The sequence below is a fragment of the Anoplolepis gracilipes genome, chromosome 3 (assembly GCF_047496725.1).
Source record: "Anoplolepis gracilipes chromosome 3, ASM4749672v1, whole genome shotgun sequence".
NCBI lineage: Eukaryota > Metazoa > Arthropoda > Insecta > Hymenoptera > Formicidae > Anoplolepis > Anoplolepis gracilipes.
In genome coordinates, this window is record NC_132972.1 from 5614721 (window position 1) to 5636923 (window position 22203).

Genomic DNA, 22203 nt, shown 5'->3' on the forward strand with positions numbered 1-22203 from the left:
TTAATAAGCGTCACGGTAATTTCTGCGTCCCAAACTTCCGACGTTAACGGGATGAAAAATGAGCCCTCAACGTCGATCCGCGCCCTAATGATTGCGGATTAAAAGTTGGAAAAAAGTGGAAAAAAGTTGGAAAGACGCGAATATACAATTATAGCCGAAAGTTAATTAAATTTTAACTTAATTTAACTGTCATCCTCCAAAGATCGCGAATGTGCTTAGAGCACACATGGCGTTGATTTCCGGTAATAAGATTAATGCTCTCGAGCATTGACATTTCAGATTCGAGGCACTTTCGACAATGATCGTTTTTAATGTTTTTTTTATTTAGAGTTTACTCGGCAAACGGGATTTTTCAGAGACTCGAAAAAAATGTTGAAAAAATTCTTTGCAGAAAGAATGTTGAACTTGAAATTTTGTCCAAATTCTTGAAGAGACGGAAGGATTTATTCAATCTCAGTGTGACGTTCTAGAGTTTATAGAGCTGGTTTGCTGGATGTGGTACCTGATGCTGCGGCACGTGCACGTTGTTCCGGGATATATCGCGCGGACAGTTATCGACGAGCACTGGCAAAGCCAGGCACGCAGTCGCGGAATTGCCCGGGACCAAAACACGTCATACCGTGGAAACATTGGACTGCATATGTGCGCGAGATACACTGGGTTTTTTCTCGTTGATTTTCGTCCGTATAAAATGCATAATTTTCCTAAATAATAGTCTCCGATATTTCCAGCCTAATAAATTTTTTAAAAAATTATTAAACGAGATAAAGTGAAGTTTATCTTTATAATCAACGACATATAATCTTTCAAGGCATTGATAACAATTTATTGCTATTTTTAGGGAGGATAACTATTTATTGCTATTATTAGAGAGGAATTTTTATATTTTGTGATACAATTTAAAAAATATCTTTTTTAAACTTAAAAAAAGCAATCATTTTACAATTTTTTTAATGATAAATATAATTTTAGTTTTTAAAATATATAAATATTTAATTATATATTACAATTTTTGAGAAATTTATGAAATTTGCTGCACAAAACTTTACATGCAACGATGTTGTTGAGAGATGGGATAATTTAAGTATAATGTAAATTTCATGACACCAAGGTTGATAATAATCTAATTTGCATCAGAGACTGTCGATGACTCGCTAACAAGACGCGTTATTTATACTTATGACATATTGTAGAATGTATTCATGATGTAACTGATGTATTCATTCTTTTAAAATACCATACAGTGTTATTTCAGAAAATACAATAGCGGCATAAAATTGTGCGGGAAATTGTGAGAAGGTAATTTTTTATTGCGCAGGTAAAAATATAATTAATATAGATAATTTTAAACTTTATTAAAATTTATTAAATTACATTTTTTTTTTTATATTGAATGTTTCTAGATATGAATTATAAATTAGATATGCCGGACAAAACGTCAGATATGTATTACATAAAATTTAATTAATATAGAGATATAAAATTGTACAAAAATATTTGTTCATATCTTGTTACATCTCGATAATTTTATCATGTCTGTACATTTCTAATGCTTAAAAAATATCTACTCTTCAAACGACTTTTGATAGCTATTTTAATAAATATGTGCGTCATTGAAATTTACAACGGAAGACGTATTATCACTCTCTCGTACACTTTGTCGATAGTATTGAATTTGAATGTATGCAATAAACTTTAGAGAAATATAATTAAATTATAATGTAACATCAATGTGTCGATATATTTTAATAAAATTTTAATAAAAATTCTACTCGTGACGTTACGTCTTCCGTGATAGATACATGGTGCGTGAGCGTAAATTGAAAACTGAGATGAAATTAATATTTCCAGAATTCTCTTTTATTAGAATATACCAATTCCGCGCTTGTCTTAGGCAAAGCAGCACATATGTCCGATAACAACGTTTGTGAATAATATAATAATTCAATAATTTATAAATTAATATCTTTTTACATCTAAATCTTAGATATGATTACGATTATTAATTTTATTCGTTAAAATAAAGGGAGATAGTACTTTGCGTATTTTTGAATTCGAATACTGAGAAGATAAGTCCTGGATCCACGCTGTACTCGTCACGGGGCAACCAGGACTATCCCTTGGCGCAAATTATCCCCGTCTCTTATGGTATCATTATACGCGATTAAGTCCATTATTACACGAGCGCAATCATTTCTCCCGAGTGCGCGACTCGCTACGGCGCCGGTCACTGGACCGGTTCGGTTTAACGAGCGAGATCGCGCGGAGAAGGCGCGACGATAGGTTGTTTTTCCCCTGTTCGTGCTGGTGAGAGCCGGCCCGAGTAAAAACGGTGCTTTCAGTCTCGAAATCGCGGAGCATTGAAAGCTTAAGTTGCGCCGCGATACGGCTTAACGATCTTTGGTCACACTTACTTTCTGTGCCCTTCTACTCGAGCACATCTTATTTCGCGAAACCATCGACGCGAGCCGGGTAGTAGTAGACGTTTGCTCCTCTTCCTCCCTTCCTCTTTCTTTTCCGTCCAACGATGCGACGCGACATGACGAAGAAATCGGCCGACCGGTCGAGATTAAATTCTTCCGCTGCATCCTGTAACATGCCAGCTTGATAATTGACGCCTTATCGCAAACATTAATTTGGAACAACATGCCTACGCTGAGAATGATAAGTTGCGAGCAAAGGGGGATGGATTATTATTGTTTGTCTCGTAAACACACTGAATGTTATGCAAAATTTATTTAATGAGAAAATAAACTGAAAGTTTGATGTGTCTCTAATCTGATGATAAATTAATGCAATTTAAAGAAATATATTAAAGAAATTATTTAATTGTATGTATGGTAACTGCATTTCATACATGTATATTCTAATGCAATATGTTCATATATATTATAACCCCTATAAATCTTATGCACTCAATGTGTCAACTTTGATAAATTCTGATAAATTTTTCAATTTAAGATTAAATTTTCGAAAATGATATCGTGCTTTTAGTAATATTTTCGGATATTTTGTCGCAGGTTCCTCAAATTTAATAATAAAAATTTTATAGCAGATATTGTCGTTTTACGTAACCCATCTTTGCTCTAATTTTTGGAAAAAATTAGTAAAAAATCCAGCCAACAATAATATTTTACATCATACATTAACTCATATTATAAAACTATATTCTTTCAAATAAGAGGAACGTTTTCGTTCATAAAAATATACAATAAAGGAAGTTGTATTTCTTTTATAGAGAGGAAAAAAAGGCAGTGTCCCACATTTTTGTCTCTTTTCTTTCTTCCGCAAACGTTCCACTTTTTTTTTCCGCTATTCTTCCGGCTATTGTTCGCAAGAATGCATGGTCATCCCCCATCTCGGTCGCATGAAGCAACCCGCCAGGAGGCTAATCTGCACGGGCGATGCCTTCGAATCGCGCGCGAATTATTTCCGTCTCGGGATATACGCACTCTTGTTTATGACTAATTCATTTATGTAATTTCTCACTATATTCTTCCGGATGCGCGTGAAAGAGATTATTACGGAAGATAACAACGTAATCGATGCATCCTGCTCTAATTACACGCGAGCGTAACTCCGCCTTGCGTTAGACTCTAGGAAGCGAAGAAGCACGCGGATCTAAATGACGGGCTCGATGCATCCAATCGCGAACGATATTACTCCTTGTTGTACATATATACACGGAACATTTCAACATATACAAGACGGTAATTACTAATAATAAAAGTCTCTCGGGGGAAGAAGCGTAACGTTTGTAAATAGCGCTTTATTTATTCGAAATGGCAAACGCGGAAAAAAGATATCTCTAACATTCTTTCCAAGAGAAACATTCTCATAAACGGCTATTTACCTTTAATACGTGTGGTTTTTCTCAACAGATTACTAACATCCCTTTCGATTGCAAATGAAAGACTCGATGGAAAAACAGCTATAATTGTTGAAAATAGATACATCGAGCGAAAAGAGGCCGGCGATTATATATAAATATGTGACGTTCCATTTAATAAGATTTTATCACGTTTTTGTAATATACAACATAACTTTTGACAGCTCAACGCTTTTAATTAGAACGATTTTTCAAACCAAATAGTGCTAATTAGAATGTAATGAGAATAAATTAAGAAACTAAATAATTAATAAGAAGAAATTCACAAAGAATAATTTGTTTGTGTAATTTTTCTTATATATATATTTATATTTTATATATGTAAGACTTTATACTTGATATTTAATCTGTTATATTTTATATTTTACTTGATATTTAACAATAATTATTATTACTGCACATATTTCGTTTTATTTAAAATAATCCGTAGATAATTGAATCATACTTAGGAATAAATATTATTTCAAACTTTTCTAAGCTTATTAAATATTTTTTATTGTTTGGTATTTTTATTATATTATATTTTATTGTTATGTGTCATATCTTTGTAAAAAATTTCATTAGAGATATATTATTTACTTACTGCAGACGCTGCAGTGTTTCTCGTCGGAACCATCGCCGCATCCGTCTCGGCCGCTGCAGGTTATCGCGTCGGAACGACACCTGCCGTTATCGCACCTGAATGGGCAAAATCTCGCGGTGATCCGGCCGCGATTTCGCGTCCTGCAGGCACCTCTGGGCTCGTCGCTACCGTCCCTGCAGGACACCACCGCGTTGCAGAATTCGTACGCCGGCAAGCATTGACCGTTGTTACATCTGAATGACCCCTCGGGACATTCTGCCAACACGAATCGAGAAATTTCGCGTGTAAATTCAGGCAGAAAGCATGAATGGAATATATAATATATAAAGCGAAATGTTCATTCCTTTCGGAAAAGTGTTCGATAATCGTAAGAATCATAATAACTCTATTAAGAAAGAATGCAAACAAGTTGGATCAATTTTAAAAATACAAGAATAAACTTTTTTTCCAATTATTTATTTTTAAATAAATTATATTAATTATAATTAATTATAAATATTAATATAAATTATATATAGCACAAATTATAAATTTTTTGTATTAAAAATGAAAAATATCCGAAATATTAATATCCAATATTCAAAAAATTTTTAAAAGAAAATTCAACCTTCAGAGCTTTATAGAGAGAAGCGATTAATTTGATAATAATAATAAAGTTTTTTAATATAATTTTCTATTTGTATATATACTATTTAAATTTACAAGTTTAATAAAAATAAAAAAATGCTGAAATGATGTAGGATTCGAAATACATTCTAATTGAAAAAAGAAAAAAATTTTTTTAATATTTTGCAACATTTAAAAAATATTAAATTTCAATAGAGTATAATTTACAAAAATTTATTCAGAGCAAAAAGTAAGAGGATACCAACTTCGTCGGTTATTGCAGCCAATTTCGTCCTCGCCGCGAGGACAGTCGCGGTTGCCGTCGCACAGTCCGGACCTCGATATGCAAACGTTACTATCGTTGCATCTGAACGCCTGCAACGGGCAACGGTGGCCGGTGCATTCCTCGTCGGAACCGTCGGCGCAATCGGCGCGGCCGTCGCAGATGAAGAACCAGCTGATGCAGCTGCCAGACGATCGGCATTGGAACGTGCCCGGCGCGCAGCCAGTTCGCCGCGCGTTGCAACTGACGTTCCTCGGAAAACTGCAGTCGCATACGCCGCCGATGCAACGCGACATCGGATCGGCCATACGGCACTCGAGATCGGCGATGCACGGTAGTCCCAGACTGACGGCCGTCATTATCGTGCTCTCGTGACGATCCGTCTTTATTGGCGCTGAAAGACGGCGGGGATCGGAGGGAAATTATATCGAATTACGGTATCACAGATGGAGAGCGCGAATACTTTAATCCGTCAATTTTAAATACTCTTGATGCGTGTAGACTTATTGTTAGGTCTACGTTAACAAAAGATATATGTTTTAAAATATAAGAATTTTATTAAAAAAATATTTACTCTTTCTCTTATGTCTTACCAGACGTCGAGGTCGTTGTGACGTGAGTGGTCTCGGTGACTTCTGCCTCGATGACGATGGCATCGTCATCATCAGGAAGTTCGTTCGGCCCGAAACGATCGTTGATTCCGGGTCTCAGGCTCAATGACGGCCTGGTAACCAAGTTTACTGGTATCAATTGACTGGGAACTTCCGTCGACAGGAGCATTGTTGCGTTTTTCAGCCAGGATATTTGAACGCCTATTCAGAGGCAATATAAGAGAAAATCTCGTTATTTAAAGATTAATACACACAATATAATCGCTATTATCTATTATCTAATTAACACATTTTAGGCTGGCTGAGAAAATCCTCAAAAGCGATAATTGAGGGTAATAACATACTTTTGGTAACTTGTGTCTGCACGGTGCACATTGCAAATAAAGTATAAAGTTTTCTTTGTACATTCACGTTCGCAGGGAAGTGCCATTCGTGTTTCGCTAATGATCGCGCTAATTAAGAATGCGCAAATCGCTTCATCTCGTTAATCCACTCGAGCATATTCGGGCTGGAAACCGCACACGGTCTCGGCAAATTCCCGTTGCACACGGAAAAGCTGATTACCGGATAAAAGACGCGTGAAACATGGCAAGGGGGAAAAGCGAGGGGGAGGGGGGAGCGATGATACAGCCTGATACAAATCCCATACAATGCTCGAGGATTACTTTACGGAAATGCTAAGTGGCTTATGGAGAAGTCAGGTACCAAATGTTTGCTCGTTACCCTTACAAGTTTGCACACTCGACAGAGCACAAAGTTTAGAACGTAATTTCCAATTCTGTCTCGAAAATGTTTTTTTTTTTTTTTTTTTAACAGAGTAAGCAACATTTTTTCACGATAGAAATAAATATCCCGATAAAAACATTATTTAAACAAATTATAGAAATGTTAAAACATAATTAATTATTGTAGATTAATTTACTTAAAAAAGTGAGAAAAATATTATTATATTATTATATTACCTATATATTTATGCTCTTATTATTTTTACGGAAAATCAATTTTAAAAATAATATTTTACTTAAACAAAATGTCTATTTTTCAATAATTTGCATTTAAAATAATGTGCTTACTTTCGCCAATAAATAAAATAATTTGTGAGATTTATTTTTATAAAAAAAAGAATGATCTAAATGTCGACAGAAGATTTATTTCCGACATGAAAATATCTTTATCTCTGTACTTCCTCGCGCATACGCCTCTTGTAATTATACATAATATATACGTATACATATATTTTACTACCGTTACGTGATAATTTTACTTCACATTATACAATAGAAAACGGGAATAATTATTTATACAAAAATATATACTATTAATTTTTACATACACTCTTATTTTATAATATCTAAATTATATATTATATGTGTATATATATGTGTATATATATATATGTTTTTATTTTAGATATTAAATTATGTAAATGTGCATAATATAAAAATATATATTTTTTATCTAATAATATATATAAAAATATTAAAATAAAACTCATAAATTTTATATTAATTTAACGACTTTGAATTACTGAATTTTCAAATAGAAGACATACCTGTATCTTGTTCTCCCTGAGTCTCCTTTTGTTCTTCGATGCCAGTTTCCTTATCATGTTCGCTCTCAGTGACATCCTCTATTATTGGCTCCTGAGGGAGAGGTAGGTGTTCCGGAAGCGGTGCGGGTCTCACGAGGCTGTCAGGTCGACATGCGTTGCCTTCGCGACGCATCGGTGCGGTACATTGACAGCGGCCGAATAAATCCGGAATGAGAAAATCACAATGCGACTCGAAATCCCAGAGACGACAGTGAGCGTGCTCGTAACACACCTCGCCGAGTTTCGCCGCTGCAAAATAGATTAGTTTCTCGATTCGTAAAACATTTACGCGCATCGCGAGTCGATTTCACATCTGTTTGTCAGACTTCCTTTCGAGCAATAAGACTTTTTTTTTATCTTTTGACAGGTTCGTGGGATAAAATCAAGGTAAATTTGTAATTCTTTAGATGTAACAAATTATAGAGAAAAAAAATCATGGAAAAATTTCTATTAGCAAAGTATATTAGCAAAAAATATTAATCATAAATAGTTAAATTTTTCTAATTTATTATTATAATTATAAAATTTACAAAGGCTATTTTTATTATTTTTTGTTTTATAATATTCTCATAATCTTTTAAATGTTTTTAACCTTTGCAAGTTATGCTTTATAATTATTTCATAACTTTTTCTTATCGCAAAAATATAAAAATGTAATCTATAATTCAAGCTTAATTATTTATAAGAAATCGGGAATATTATTACATAATCATATTTTACAGGTATTAAATATAAAATCTTGTAAATTATTATCTGACTTATGTAATATTACAATTTATGGGTTATATATATTTCTATATATTTTCGCATGCATGATAATAAAGAGCGTAAGAAGGCGCGGAGATAGCGGAAACAGCACAATAGTTGTCAGCAATCAAAGCTGACTCTCGATAAATTAAACGACAGCAATAAAATATATATGATATTTTTCTCGGAATACCATTTCCGTGACAAAGTATCGTAACATGTGCGCGTCCGGTGTGCCAAGGCCAAGAAGACTATAAATTAGAAGTTTCTCGTACGATACTCTAACTACGCTTCCCTTGGTTATTCATCATCGATCCTTTCAGCGATGTGCGTTGCTCTACGTCGCTAATGATCCTCTTAATGTCATGCCAAGATAGCTTCCAGCGGTAACCTCGAGGAACTCGAGCGACTAGCTCATAGTGCCCATCCCATCCGTGTTGCGATGCATTAATATAGCACTTAAGTACAATAATGTCATTGCTTCGATTACAATTAAATCGATTTTTATTTGTAATTTTAATTTACGATTTTAATTTTACTACTTACAGAAATAAATCAGTCGTAATTTGATTAAAGTTTCTCTGCGTCAAGAATAAAATATCAGCATTTTTTATACACTTAATTTAATCAGTATATTTTTATAAGAAATTATTTATAAATAAAATAAAATGAAAAATTGTGAACAGGTCGCACGCATGCACGGCATTTCTAATCGACACGTTTTTATTGATTTTATTTTATATAATTTTTATAAATCGAACTTTTTACGTTTGTATAATCAAGGTGTTAGTTGCTGTAGAATGTACTTACGTCCCAGACAAGTGTGTCTGCGGAACTGCAAGTGTCCCTCCTCACATCTGCATACGCCCTCGAGGCAGCTACTGTTCGCAACTTTCAGGGAGCATTGTTCCTTTACGAGGCAATCATTGCCCAATAGAGTCGCTGTAAAGAGAGATATCAACAAATCTTTAAATAAAGTGATGCTTTTCTTTTTCTATTAAAAATAATATTATAACAAAAATTAATAAAATATTTTTTTCAAAAAAGAATTTTTTTTAATTTTAGTTAATTGTTTTATATTATGTGCATTTAAAGTAGTTGTTTAATTCATCACACGATGCAGGTTTTTAATTTTTTATTTTTACTTTAATCTTTCTTGCAAGACGCAAAAAGCATCGGATGTTCTAAGAGCATGTATTTCGGCAAGAGTAAGCCATATCATTGAAGCAGATAAAAGGGTACTTTAGCGGGACTTACATTCGAGACATTGAGTGTCATTATAGCCGGCGAAGAAGGGCTGACACCGGCAATAACCCAAGTAGCAGTGGCTATTAGAGATGCCAGCTTCACAGTCCCGATCTCGGTTGCATTCATCGCCAAGTCGCACACTTGTCGAAGTGGGCGAGGATGAGGTCAATCTCTACAAGAAAAGTCGAGAATGAATTGTGCTCTCCTTTCGGATGACCTAGTTTTACAAGTACTTTTGGCAATAACGTAGCTAAAATTTTTATAAACAATAAACAGATGAGGATAATTTATTTATTATCTAAATATAGAAAATATTTATTTAGAAAAATTAATTAATAATAAATAAGTGATAAATAATAAATATTAATCAACCATTTTTTCTATTCAGTTTAATGAATATTACAAGAGCCTGTAAATTTTATAGTGTTCAAAAATTTACAGGCTCTTGTAATATTCATTAAACTGAATAGAAAAAATGATTGATTTTTAAAAAATTTTTTTTCTTGCTTTTGTGAACTTCTTATCTTTTATTTTTATTGTAAAAAGGAAGAATGGATTAAAGTTTTAATTTCAAAAGTTTATTTCTTATTTTTTTCTTAATTATTGTTGCAATTATGACTCTAAGATTAGCCTGTTTTTCTTCAGGAATTCTTAATAAACATACTCAAGATGATATATGTGTACCAGCTATATCTCTAAGGTTATTCTGTTTTTCTTCTCGAATGCTTAAATAATACTTGAATATAATCAAGAGAATATATACTTATACTATTTTTCCAAATGTCATAAATCATCAAACTGACATCAAATGTCATAAATCATTAAATTGATACACAAAATATTTATCAATTATTCAGCATAACATTAACGAATCCATCTAGTTAGACAACATTGTTGTCATAAAATAACTTCAAACTAGTCAGATAGTCCGATGATTGATTACGATAAATAGTATGACGATTCCAATATTGTTTTCCTTATTATAAAACATTTTTAAAGCATGTCGATGTGTTACGCTGCGTAAAAATATTATACTCTGTTTTTTACGAATTTTTGTTTGTGCAACACTATTCTAAAATTAATACGTGCTTCGTAGATTTCTCATTCAAATGCATATTTTCGAAAGAAAATATTTTTCTAAAAACCAAAATTTTCTTGTTTTCAATAAAACTTTATACATCATGCGATATTTTGAGATCGACAAACTTAATTTTTTTTACATACATCATATCTCTTATTACTCTTTTAATCGATCAATTTAATCTTACATGCATAAATTGAATATTTAATCATCCAATTAATTTGTACATGCGTACATGTTTTCATTTTCTCTATTATTCGTAATCCCCATATAGATTGGCGCATCGAGCACCAAGGTCGAGATACCTCGTGCGCTTTTCATAGTCGGCGAGTTTTACTAGCGAGTTCTCGTGACCTTTCAGAAGCCGCTTCCGTGCATTGCCATTCTTTCACGCTCAACGTATATTGCTAGGTGGGTGCTCAGTATAAGTACGCAGTTTCTCTGTTTCTCTCTTTCTTCTCCTCCTTCATTGTTTCCCGGTTTTGCACGATTTGCAAACAATGCCTGTGCATTTTTGCGCATATCCACGAATCAGATGCGCTCAGATGAGATAACATGTTTATTTCGTTTGGTGTCTTTTAAAAAAATTCATCTTTTTAATATATGTATATAAAATATTGTTACATATTTCTCTCTCTCTCTCTCTCTCTCTCTCGAAGTTTTATTATATATTTACAATTATAAAATTTAATTTAGGAATTGATAAAAAAAAAATTAATCTCAAATTAGACCGGAAATATTCGAAGAAGAAAATTCAAAGCTTGAAAATTTTTGAACCAACAAGTTCATCTATTTTCATGTAAAATAACCTCCACATATTTTTATGAGATTTAAATAATTTTTTTCATATATAGTAATAAACAAAAGATCGCTCTCGCAGCGTGCTCGGTTTTCCTACTTTTTTCTTACGTCACTTCTTTTTGCGAGAACGCGGAAATACACCGACGCTGCGGGGAACGTAGCGCACCGCTTAAATCGCCTAGTCGACCCCAGTTGTACCCACGACACGACGCGACGGTGTGGAAGTGGAAGTGGAAATGGAAATCGCTCGCGCGGCAGATTCGCGACTGCACGCTTTAAGCACCGCAAGGTGACACGACATCCGTTGCGCGCGTATGCACCGTTAGCACATCGTGCATCTCGGCTCGCGCAATTTTACTCGAAGAGAATCGTCTACGAATCCTCACGCCAACGGTAAGACATGAGTAAATAATGCGCCAAGATGTTGAAACGCGAAATCCTCTACTTTATGACGTGAGGGATTAGCGACGACGCAAAGTCCTGATGCATCGGGATATCGGAGACTTTATCTCTTGTCTAGAGGACATACATCTTTCATGTCGTCCTAAAAGGAAAGAAGAACTCGCGCCGAGAACTATTTAACTTCTCGCATTTTTCTGAACTGTTGTGTTCCGTCGATCTCGAGAGAGAGAGAGAGAGAGAGAGTCTGGTCTTTCCTTCCGTTTTATTGCTCTTCTTACAAGGAAACGTAAAGTACAAGAGAAAATGTATCTCCTGGGATATTTTAAGGATAGAAATGCTATTTCTTTGAAAAATAGACGCAATTATACATAGAATCAATTATCCGAATAAAGTATGAAGCGAAAAATTTATTAACGCCTGTCTTTTTCATTTATTAAAGATTATTATATACATTAAATGGACATACTAATTAGATTAATCAATTTCAAATTTATTATAAAGAAATATTAAGAGTTTCTTAAAAAAAAAGATTTCTTAAAAATAGTTTCCTTATTTATAGATATGTAAATATGTATGTACTGTATATATGTAATGAATAAAGAATTCTCTGTCATTTCTCGAGAACAATTCTAAGTCAATGATGATAAATTTGTTGTCATTAAGATTATCGGGATACGTAGTCTTGGCTATTTTAAGCTTTCCGTTTTAAAACGCACGTGAACATCATAAATCCCCAAAATCTCAATTTCTTGCAAATAAAACTTACGTCATTTCGTTCGCTCAGATGTATCTGTTCATAAATTGGGATACGTTTCTCAGATACATCTCATGCGCAGCCGAGAAATAAAATTACCATGTACTCTGAATCACGAGCCGACGTCTTACATTTGGCGACGATAATCCGTAAATGCGTCGCTCGAGCGGAACCGCGGATCCTCACGTCGAACGGACACGCTCGCAAATTGATGAATAATGGATGAGTTTTCCTGAATGGACATGTTATTTCAACAGTCGTCGCGACGGTGCTTAAAGTGCCTTTAGGAAAAAGCCAAGCAAAGGCATGTCTGCGTCACGCTTGATTCTCCCGAAGCGCGTGCGTGCCATTATTCATTAATCTCCAAGGAATGTTGCTGTTATCTATATTAATTCTTAAAAAAAAAAAAAAAAAAGAAAAAATGCAAAGTATGCATACACTTCATTCTTTCGTGGCAACTTTCGTTACATAGCTTGCGTAGTCACGCATATGCGAAATATATTGCGGAAAGAAAATTAATCCGCTTCTCTCCGAGGGGGAGAAGTTTAATCGGGCGTTGCACGCAACGCTGCGTGCACGTGGAAACGCAGCGCACGAGACTAGCGCGCGCAACTAGAACCAGCGGCTGCAACCTCACTGGGAGCAGGATGGAATTTTATATTCATCGCAAGCGCATCCCGCCGGCTCTTAATTATGTCTAACGAGCCGAGCCAATTTAAACGCAGGATAGGAACAACACGTACTCCGGGGAAAAGCGCGTCGAGGATGCTCCGCGCGATTCATAAAACGCCAGCTCTCACGCGGAAATTTCGCTCGCGCTTTTATCACGGCCTCGAAGGATGACGGAACTCTCAAGGACATCTTGGGTAAAACGTGTGTTTTGATCTGGAAGAAATATGTAATTTAAGGAGCCAAGATAGAAAGATAAACATCATGCTTGCGCGGAACAAGCATTAATCACTTTTTCAATTATAAATTAGATAGAAAGTAAACTGCAATTATCTTTCATGTCGTAAATAAAATGATAAAAATATATATTTGTCTTATTTATTTTGTCGTATTTATTTTTCAAATAAAAGTAATAAACTCGTTCAAGATTAAAATTACAGAAGATAAAAATTGTTTAATTTTTTATTAGAACAAAAACGTCTTTCTTCTTTAGAAACTCAAGGCATAAGTTTGTGTCTGCGGTTTCCACAAAACAGCGCACGTCGAACAGACACGGGTTTTACGATTTTCTCGTGTGTCTTTCTGGCAGCGGTGGTTGAATCGTGATTAGCTATAATTGTCCGATATAATTGTACGGATGCTTCAATAGGATATTGTGGAATGCGAATTGAGTTTGTATGTTTCCTTCCGAACGTAATTCCCTTATAGAGAGTGAGCGTGAGAGGAATAGACCGTTTAATCGACTCATGCAATTTGCATATATAGATATAACACGTGATTCAATATTCTATTAGATATTTGATGTTTATAAGAATAAACAATATTCTATTAAATACTAAAAAAATTGCATTTTAAAATTTGGACTAAATTAGAAAAATCATTAGATTATATTATAAGACAATTATAAGAAAAGAGTCAGTCTACAATATTTTTCTCTCGATTCTTTTTGAATTGATGATTAAATATTGAGAAAAATATTCACATTTCTTCTCTCTTGATAAGAATTATTTATTATAAAATATGTTTAACATATAGTATTATAAGCGCATTCTACATATTTATGCAGTATCAATAGCATTATTTGTTTAATAAAGAAAATTTAATTAATTATCAAGAAAAAATATAATACGAAAACATATTAAATGATATTGTTGCGCGTTTTTTCTTCAGTAATAATCAAACCTGTTTCTTCTCAATCACATCAAATCGTTTTATATAATATAACAATGTAATAATATATAATTCAGTTGCAATGCTTCGTATTGATCGCCATCATCAAGAGGCGTTCGATATTCTCTATCGAAGCAGATTATTACACTTGCTTATTTCTCCATGATCAGATTGTTGCGGTTATGCACGCAAATGCGTGCATACATACATGCAGAATTTCGCGTACATGTAATACATCTTCTCTTTTGTAGTTGGCTTTGCACGTTCTACATTAATCGAATAATTCTCTTCATGAAAACGATCATAAATGCATATGAAATATCAGAGAGAAACGCGATGATAAAAAACGCGAATAATAAAGGAAGTTAATAAAAAAATGCGAGAGATGGTTTCTTGTCTGAAAGGAAGCGAGTAATAAAACTTGATGATATTCTTTCTAAGTTAAAATGTGAAAATATTATATCATATTAATATCATTCCACGCAACATTTAACTATTATATTTTTGTTCGTGCACAGAAATAATTATATATTTATAAAATAATATCCTCTATAAAATTTCTATAAAAGAAGAGTAGATATATTTTTATAACTCTATTTAAATAAATAGTAATTCTTTTCTTAACTTAAAATTATTAACTACACATAAACTAATGATAAATAAATAAAATCAATATATATTTATTTATAAATTTGCCTAATTTATTCTTATCGTATAAATTATTCCATTTCGCATCTCTTAAAGGAGATCGAAACGTACTCATGTTCAAGATCGGAATCTGCATTCATAATTACATCGATTTCACAGCACCTTCTTGCAAAGAAGAAGGTCGATTGCTTAAGCGCCGACGGGCGAGATCTCGCATAATGGTAAACAACCGCAGGGCATATCATGACCGATAATTTATGAATCGGCCGAATCGGCGAGGGATCGAGGGATCCGTCGAAATAATCTGACGTGATACCGTTAATTATCGTTGTGCACGATTACATTACGCGACGCGACGCTATAAATTTTGTCGCAGCTGCACACGCGACACACCGCACGCGAGGCATCGTATCGAGAGGGATACGTACAATGTATGTGCATACGTCCCGAGTGATAGGATTTACGAGCACGTGTCGCAAACGCTGTCACGCCGACAATTTCACGGTCGGCAACGTGCGAAATAATTTTCACGTTTCGAGGCTTGCACACGCGATAATGTTATCTCGCATGTAAACATCGCGATGACCGCAATGTTTTATATGTGGAATTGGAATCGATCCATTATTACATTTCGCGCTATTTTATTTATTTATTTATTTATTTATTTAGAGAGAGAGAGAGAGAGAGAGAGAGAGAGAGAGAGAGAGAGAGAAGCTTTGCTCTTATATAAGCTTTCATCTATTATATATAAATTTTTCCATTTGAGATTTTCCGCTTGCAAGAAATTGAAACGTCACGTCATCATGTCTTTTATTATTTCACTTGAAATATTTTTGCGTATCTTAATAACTTACTACATTAAAATTAAAAAAAAAACATAAAATATATATTTTTGCTATTTTTAATGCATTTCTAGGATCTAAAAATGTCAAAGATTAAAAGTTAAATTTGAATTATTTTCAATATTAACGATTCATATCATTTTATTATAACATTCAATAATAAAAGATTTTAATGTATTCTATGTATATTTTTAAAACTAACACAGTTATACAAAAATAGAAATTCCAAAAGAGAAAAATTATTCTTATAATCATTTTGTTGTTAAATTTGATTTTAGTCTCGAAACTGACAATAAGTATTATATCATGTTTTTAAAAAACTTGAAATTAAAGTTATATAAAAAAAGCTATTTCAAGATAATTTTTTACTACGTTACATTTCCTATAATACATATATATGACGTGCTCTTTTTAGAAAAGTTTTATTTTATCCTTTTCCAACACTTTACGTCATAGCTATAGTAAAATGATAAAGTATGTTGAATAATCTTTTTTACAACTTTAATCTCAAATTTCTCAAAATTGCAACGTGATAGAGACTAGAATTGTCCCTACATTAAGCGTAAAAAAGATTACGAGAAATAATTATTTTCTATTCAGGATTTGGAAAAAAATTGTTTTCTATCGAACTGTGTAACAGACATTTTCTGAAAACGAATAGCGCGAGATATCCTTACACAAAGCGTATCGATTATCGATTCCGGATAACTGTGTCTGGCGATAACGTTAATTTTCCCAACGTAACGCGCACATCTAGCAGCCATTAGCGTGCTCTTTCGTCGCATGCCGGAAAACGCGGCGAAAAATCGAATCGTGTCCGTGAGAATGAATACTGGGTGTTAATTATTACAAGAGTATGATGATACTTTCCGCATAAAAATATCGAGCCGGTCATAATTATCCCATAAGGCGATACCGGTGTACATATAGGTATATTCTCACACATATATCAGTAACTCGAGTATTTTCCGCTCATCTGCTCTTGACCCATAATATAATACATTGAAATTGCGTCCTATATGTATGTGAATAATATTCAGAGCAAAACGAAGGGCGCGAGGTGGAAAAAGCAGACTCGCGCTTGGGAAATCACGTCAGCAAGAAAAGCCGCAAAAACTTACAGACGAGTACAAGAGCGAGCGGCTGGCGATACTCTTAATAGCTGCTGCCTGCATCTGCAATCTTTTCGAGACGAACGTCAATCTTCTTACTCTAATCATTCACATTCCTGTCAATATTTTTCGCATGCAAATCATACTGCAACTATGTTGCAGCATTTCTCTTTTTAAGTATATGTTTTACTCTGTGAAAATTATTCTCCATTTGTACAGGATGTTTTGAAATCTGTATCAGAATTTTTATATCTTTCAACTTAAGATTTAATTAATCTTTTGGAGTTCACTATATTTTTTTTACAAAAATAACAAAAAAAAATAAGAATAATTTAGAAAGTAAACAGTTTTTATTTCAATAAAATTTTAATGTCAAAAAGGCAGACCTGACGTAAAAAGAGCTTTGATCTTTGCTGAAAAAAATGCCAATTTTATCATAAATTTCATGGATAAAGTGTATAAAACTATACTTGTTTACACACTTTTTGTGTAGACATTTTCTTGAACATCCTCTATACATCCGACATTAATCTTGTGAAATCGGTCTCTCTTGAACGCGGAATAAAGTCGCTCGCAATAACAGAGATGCGCGACAGCAGCAAGAAAGACTCAAAAGGCGAAGGTACGCTGCATAATGCGGGGAAAAAGAAAGAAACGAGCCAATATCTAGCCGTATCGGGATTGCAACTGCAGCCGCATGCGAACCGGGAGGAAGGCGGGTTCTGTTTGCCTGCAAATTGGCCCCCGTGGTCGTCGTGGCTGATCTATTTTCTCCTCGTTCGTGAAAACAATAGGTCTGTTCTTGTTAGTAGGAGCGGGAAACTAATGAAACTCGAGCTCAACGAGCACGAGGTCGGAGAGGACTGCGGAATAATTTTATTCAGCAATGTCGAGAAGTTACACGATATGGAAAACGACCGTATTTCAAGATTTTTGATTCTGAATTGCAAACTAAAGGGACGTATCTACATACATTATTATAAAAGTATACGCTTTTTAACATAATATATTGCGTTACAGAATTTTTTAAATCAAATTAATTTCAGTATGACATCAGAATTTTTTTTTGTGAAACTTTGAAAAATATGCGCTTTTTTTTTAGTATCATCATATAAATCATCAGCGTAGAATTTCATTTGTAAATTTTTCTTAAACGATAAGAAAGTTTAAAGACATTCTGATATCATGGTTCCATTTATTACACATGTGTTTTAATTTATTTAGGATGCAAGATATAAAGGTAGGCATTCTTTTTAATGGCTGTTTGCTTAACAATGTCCTGTGCAGGGTAATATACCCGAAAATTATTCAGGTCTAATAAAGTCACCATTTATCTCGCCTCTCAGAGATACGTCTTTTTTTCTAAAATTTATTTCTTTTTCGTTTTTCCTTCAAAAGTCTAGCTGCATATATTTGATGCATTTTAAATAAGAATTTATAATTGGAAAGAACAGACTTCCGATGGAAGCAATTTGGTTTAAATTTTTCTTCACGACGTGAAAACGGAAATTGATCGCGCTCTTTCATCGGTCAAATTTCGACGAGTCACGCACATACGCTTCCTTCTCCCTTCTGCTATTGAATTCACGATTTAATAAAAGAACGGCTAATGTTTAATTCAATGTTCCACACGGCACGCCGAATTGCAAATGAATCGCATACGCACACGTTGCATTAATAGAAATATGAAGTAACACATTGGAGGCACGTGATCGGAATAATTCCTTGCTCGTTTATATGATAACTGTATATCATTTTTCAAATTTTATTTGTTTAAAAAAAAACATTTATTCAAAAAACTTAAAAACAATATAGTAAAATTGCTATATTCTAATAACAATAATTTTTAATAAATAATTATGAAAATAAATTTTGAATATTCAGCTAAGAGAGCTAATCTAAAAACAATCAATGATTTGATACCTTTTCTCTAATAATAAAATTATAATCTAAAATTTATGACTTTTTATAAAAATAGGCGATATATTAATAACAGCATATCGGAGATCGATTTATTCAAAACAAGTTGCTGGTGATTTTTTGTCTATTTGTTGCAAGCAAAGCATGCAATATATTAAGGGCGTGACACTGTAATGCAAGAGATAATCACGCTATATGCGCCATCAATATATGGCGATATTTTATGGCGGTCGTTAAGGAGGTTTAAACTAAACGTGAGGACGATGCTACGTTTCGCTTGTACACTTTTAGCCGCGCACGGTTAAAATAAAATATTTACTTCGGAGGAGGGGCACCCAAGCGCGATAATCCAGCGGGAGATTATGCCATGGTCCGGAATGCATTCCTCTTTAACGCCACTCGCATATTCAACAAACGACACCTCGACGACGTCGCCGGCCGACGGAGTCAGAGTCCAACGACCCGGACGACGTTGGGTAAGAGAATTATCGCGATTCTACTTACGTAGAAGATGACGCACCGATAAAATTAATGTTCATCCTGCCGGAAGATATGACTTTGTACTGTAAGCTCCTAAAACTACGGAATTGACGGTTGAGGATTTTAATGAATCGAGTTTCCTAGAAGAAAAAAATTTTATTCTTCACGTCTTTATGACATCGTATTGACATTGATAGAATTTTAATTTGAGACTGCTCGAGAAGAGGTGACCTTGACTTGGTGAAGGGTAGAGTTACCGGTAGCACGAAAAGACTATTCACCTGTATATGTTCGTTACGTGAAATTTGTATTAATAAGACTCTACAACGGTTCGGCCCACGCATGAATGAATACATATAAAGTGATAATAGCGAACGGTTTAAGCTGTCGATCATTGTAAATGAGTAGAAAAGAAATATTTCGCGTACCAGCATCAAGAAGAGCACTACATCACATCGGAGGTAAACAGAAAGATATATTCAATTCAAACAAGTTTGAGAAATGTGATATTAAGAAAACTTCCGTGATTTAGTAAAGTAAACTTTGTAATATAATTTTTTTCAAGATAAAATTAGACCCTTCTTTAACATTGTAAAATTTAATCGTTATAATTTTGATTGAAAGAAAATATTGCGGGTGACGTTACGTGCGATAATTTAATTGCGAGACACATTTGTGGAATAATATAAATTTCCATTGATATAATTAATGGAACAATCAATTTATAATAACGATTTTTTTGTCCTTGAAACATTTGTGTCGCCACATTTACCATAGCGTATCAAATACCCCTTCTCTCTGGCACACATTAGTTACCTCGAAATGGGATTCACGCAAAGAGATTGTCATCACGTTATACGCGAGATAAACACCTGCATTACAAACAATCGTACTCGCCATGCGAGTCGTGTCCACGTGTCAAAGACGAGCCGCTCACGCTTCGACGCTCGTTCTTGTTTATGTCGAGGGGGAAACGACCCGCGCTAAAATCCAAGAGGGAGGGGACACTTTTGCAGAGTGATTTGCCATGAAGCGATTCAGACTCACCAGGCAATTCATCATCGTGCACAGGACGAGGATCGTCCCACGACTTCCGCGCATTATTTCCGCTTTGCTGGCCACGCGGCCTCCTCCGTCGAGTCGATTTCCTGCTTCACCTGCGTCCGTATATATTGACCGTATATATTATATATGTGTATGTATATATCACTGTACGCGCCGATGTAACAAGCGCGATCGTTAGAGTTGCGCGTCGGGGGTTGCGTGACGACGGCACCAAGAGGATATAAACGGCTGCGGCGAACGCCTTCTCCGCGGTGCGTCTACGCGCACGTGAGGATGACTGAAACAAGACTGAAACGGACCCCCGGCGGCCTGGCTTTCGGCGCGGGAGCTGGAACGGAGCAAAAGCGACTCGTGGGGCCCGTTGCTCCCACCTTCTCTTCGCCACGGTCTTAGACTCCCCGTCGTGTTTTCTCTTCTTCTTCTTCTTCTTCTTCTTCTTTTTCTTCTTCTTTTTCTTCTTTTTCTTCTTCTTCTTTTTCTTCTTCTTCTTTGATTTTCTTTCTTCAATCGGGTAAGGAAGCCACTGATCCTTTGCCAGTGACCCTTTACAGTCGCGTGGCGATATTTTATTCATATACGTTTTTCAAGTCATCCGCATAATGATTTCTATATGAATATTTTACTTGTGATTTAGTTTAATCTATTTTTTATTAAACTCTTTCTTTTTTCTTTAAAATTTTTTTCAACCTTGCTTTCAATACACTAAAAAAATGATCTTGCAACTTCAACAAAAATTTTCTAGGTATAAAAAATTAACTGAAACAGAGAAATTATTAGCAAGCACTGTGATACTGCATATATTTTGCACTTAATCAATTTAAATGACAGAAACAGAATTTATATCTGTACTATTAGTGTAATTTAGACAGAAAATTTTTCTACGATGCCTATCTTTAAGGCTTATTGTTAAAGACAATTATATTTGTAATTAATATTTGGCAATGGGCTTGCGTGACGAAGATTCATTATCATCGTATAGCTGGAATTTCTGAAAGATTTGATTTTTTTTTTTTCTAAATATTATTTACCGAAGAAACGATCGGTTCCGGGGGAGATGATCTTCCTAAATTTTCCAAGAGGTATTGCTAGAATATTGCTGCTAGAAATTCTATACGTGACAAACAATATTCTAACAGATACAAAAAGTAGCGATAAATATTAATTAAGACATCTAGAAATCTATCTACATTAGTAAAATATTTTTTGAGTGTGAGGTAACAGTATCTTTATAATGATAAAAGTTGTAGTAGAAAATGAAAAAGATATTTTTTAAATATTTCCATAATAAATATATAATAATGACTTTAAATAAATAAATTTGTTAAATAATCTAATATTATAAATAAATACTTCTTTTATAATTTAACGTAACATAGTTTATCGGCATTAAAAATTTATTTTTTATTTTTTTTTTTTTCTTTCCATACTCTTTCCTCTTTGATTCTTCTTGCAACCAATTTTTTGCATCGTGACAAACAGACCAATACTATCTCCTATATCTTATTTTTAATTATATAGGTAATTCCACTTGCATTCTGTTTTTTTCATGATGACAAACAGACCAAAACTATCTCCTTTTTTATTTATATAGGTAAACATATCGCGGGTTTTGAAAATTATACTAAATACAACCGGTGTTGCGCTTGGAAAGTCGGTGAGATCTAATCCGTTCTAATGATGATCGCTGCTCGAGAGCGCAAC

The 22203-nt window shown here is 34.1% G+C and overlaps 1 protein-coding gene across 1 annotated transcript; it reads right to left on the bottom strand.

Moving 5' to 3' along the window:
* Positions 1–1403: 1403 nt before the first annotated feature.
* On the bottom strand, positions 1404–20929 carry Impe1 (Ecdysone-inducible gene E1). Its single transcript, XM_072889358.1, has 8 exons — positions 20485–20929; positions 9568–9730; positions 9121–9252; positions 7525–7812; positions 5955–6173; positions 5345–5755; positions 4473–4727; positions 1404–2589 (listed from the first exon to the last, which is right to left on the bottom strand). The coding sequence occupies exons 1-8, from the start codon at positions 20536–20538 to the stop codon at positions 2570–2572; spliced, it is 1542 nt and encodes a 513-aa protein (XP_072745459.1). The 5' UTR covers positions 20539–20929; the 3' UTR covers positions 1404–2569.
* Positions 20930–22203: the final 1274 nt, after the last annotated feature.

What these genes read in the sequence shown, in the direction of transcription:
- Impe1 (XM_072889358.1), bottom strand. Translation starts at nt 20,538, where the DNA reads ATGCGCGGAAGTCGTGGGACGATCCTCGTCCTGTGCACGATGATGAAT. An exon ending in TGACACTCAATGTCTCGAAT is followed by an intron (nt 9,253 to 9,567) that starts GTAAGTCCCGCT and finishes CTCTCTTTACAG; the next exon opens with CGACTCTATTGGGCAATGAT. An exon ending in TCAGGGAGAACAAGATACAG is followed by an intron (nt 6,174 to 7,524) that starts GTATGTCTTCTA and finishes GCCTCTGAATAG; the next exon opens with GCGTTCAAATATCCTGGCTG.